General features: G+C 67.3%; 1 protein-coding gene across 12 annotated transcripts in view; it reads right to left on the bottom strand.

Annotated features, from left to right (window-relative positions):
* The window catches only part of LOC113202422 (kalirin), a 73,467-nt gene that overhangs the window by 28,479 nt on the left and 43,226 nt on the right, over positions 1-1,762 (bottom strand). For all 12 annotated transcript variants that reach the window (XM_052266217.1, XM_052266228.1, XM_052266220.1 and 9 more), the window contains one exon: positions 1,203-1,497. In XM_052266217.1, coding sequence (XP_052122177.1) covers positions 1,203-1,497 — 295 coding nt within the window. The remainder of the gene's footprint in view (positions 1-1,202; positions 1,498-1,762) is intronic.

The following is a 1,762-nucleotide window of genomic DNA, read 5'->3' as shown; positions in this document are numbered from 1 at the left end:
ACACAACAGGGTGACTGACTGGCAGGAGCGCACCCTGTTCACTGGCCTCCCTGCAACCTTTAGTCGGTCGTGCGAAAACCGCTCTCCGAAAAACAACGGTCGCGGCCGCCCTGGCGTCTCTCCCAGGGAGATCAGCACGCGGAGCGCTACAGGCGGGGGGGGGGACCCAGCGTCAGTCCCTAGGGCCGCGGGCCAGGCCTGGCCGTCCACCCTGGAGCCACCAGCTACCCCCCGAGCCCGAGGGGGGAGGGAGCGGCCGCGATAGCCGGGGCGGCATTCAAGAGACGAAACAAATGAGAAGAGGGGCTTAGGAGAGGGCGACGAGGCAGGTTGGAGGAGAGAGAAAGGTAGGAGATGACAGGGGAGGGGGAGGGAGGTGCTCGCAGGGGGCCGCCGGGGCTCGGGCGGGTTGGGCTCCAAAGGAGAGTAGAGATATCCGGGATTCGGAGATGGCGAGTGCGAAAGAGAAAGAGAGAAAGGGAGAGAGAGAGAGAGAGCGGAGTGGGGAGAGCGGGTGAACGGGGAGGGGGGAAGGGAGAGTCTGAGGCTCACAGCAGCGCACGCCCCGACACATTGATCGGGCGGTCGCAGCCCCAGCTCCCGCCCCCGCCCCAGCCCCCGTGGACCAAGACGCTCCGAGCCGAGCCGAGCCGAAGCCCGTTGTTCGGTGGTGGCCGGGTTAAATTTATCTCTAATCTCCGACCGCAGCCCTAGACAGATATCCGGGCGGCGGGGGAGGCCTCCCCTGAGCCGAGGCCGTGGGCCCTGGCCAGCTCGGCCCGGGCCCGGCCTCGGCCCCACCGGACACGAATAGACGTTATCAGAGCGCGGGCCTGAAAGCGGCCGTCAGCGGGGTCGGCCAGGGCGGGGAAGTACCTCGCCGGGGGACGGGCGAAAAGCGGACATCCGCGCCGGACACGCAAAGACAAACAGGAACAGGGTGGGGGAGCGCTGCTACGGCAAGATGGGAGATCTGAAGGAAGCGCCATGTTTTAAATATTAGCGCCACGCAGGATGCATAGCAATAGCTTAGGCCGGACTAGAGGTGTAGTCTGATGTAGTTCAGTTACTCTCTGTTCGAACACCACGACATCGCGCTGAGCCGCGCGGCGGGGCGCCGTGCGGGTAGGCCACCGTCGTGCGCCCGTGCGTCACGCCGCGCACAGCTGCCTACCTCCCGGGCGCTCGTCGTCGACGCTTACCTGAGTCGTCCTGCGGGAGGGTGGTGAGGCGGCGCGACGGCGAGGTCGAGGCCGCCGCCGACGCCCTCAGGCCCTGCGGCGGCTGCTTGAGCACCGAGAGCGGCACGAGCCCTTCCTGGGCGGGATCGGGCGCGCCGGCCGAGCCCGCCGCCATGCGGACCAGGCACCAGTCGCTGCGCTCGGCCGACGGCGCGTCCAGGACCTCCACCTGCTGGCCCTTGTGCACCGTCAGCTCCGAGGAGGACGCCGCCGTGAAGTCCGCGATCACCCACGTCATCTCCGCCGAGGGGGGCGCCTGCAACAGAAAGGGGCAGAGTGGTGAGGAGGGCGTGCAGACACACCAGGCTGACGAGGCGCCGACAAACTGCGACACACGATGACATTGGGGAGACAAGACAAGGTAGGTCAAGGCTGGCAAGCCTGCAGGACGGCCTACCGAACACGTTGCGAGCAGGGACGCGCCGATAGCCTGCCTGCGCTGAGAGGGGGTGGGGGGGGGCGGACCCGGGGCAGGACGGATAAGACCAAGACATTTCACCGCATATTCTTCCAGAGCGCGG

Source organism: Frankliniella occidentalis, unplaced genomic scaffold (genome assembly GCF_000697945.3).
Source record: "Frankliniella occidentalis isolate FOCC.00 unplaced genomic scaffold, Focc_3.1 Scaffold36, whole genome shotgun sequence".
In the NCBI taxonomy this organism is placed as follows: domain Eukaryota; kingdom Metazoa; phylum Arthropoda; class Insecta; order Thysanoptera; family Thripidae; genus Frankliniella; species Frankliniella occidentalis.
This window is presented reverse-complemented; position numbering and strand designations above follow the sequence as displayed.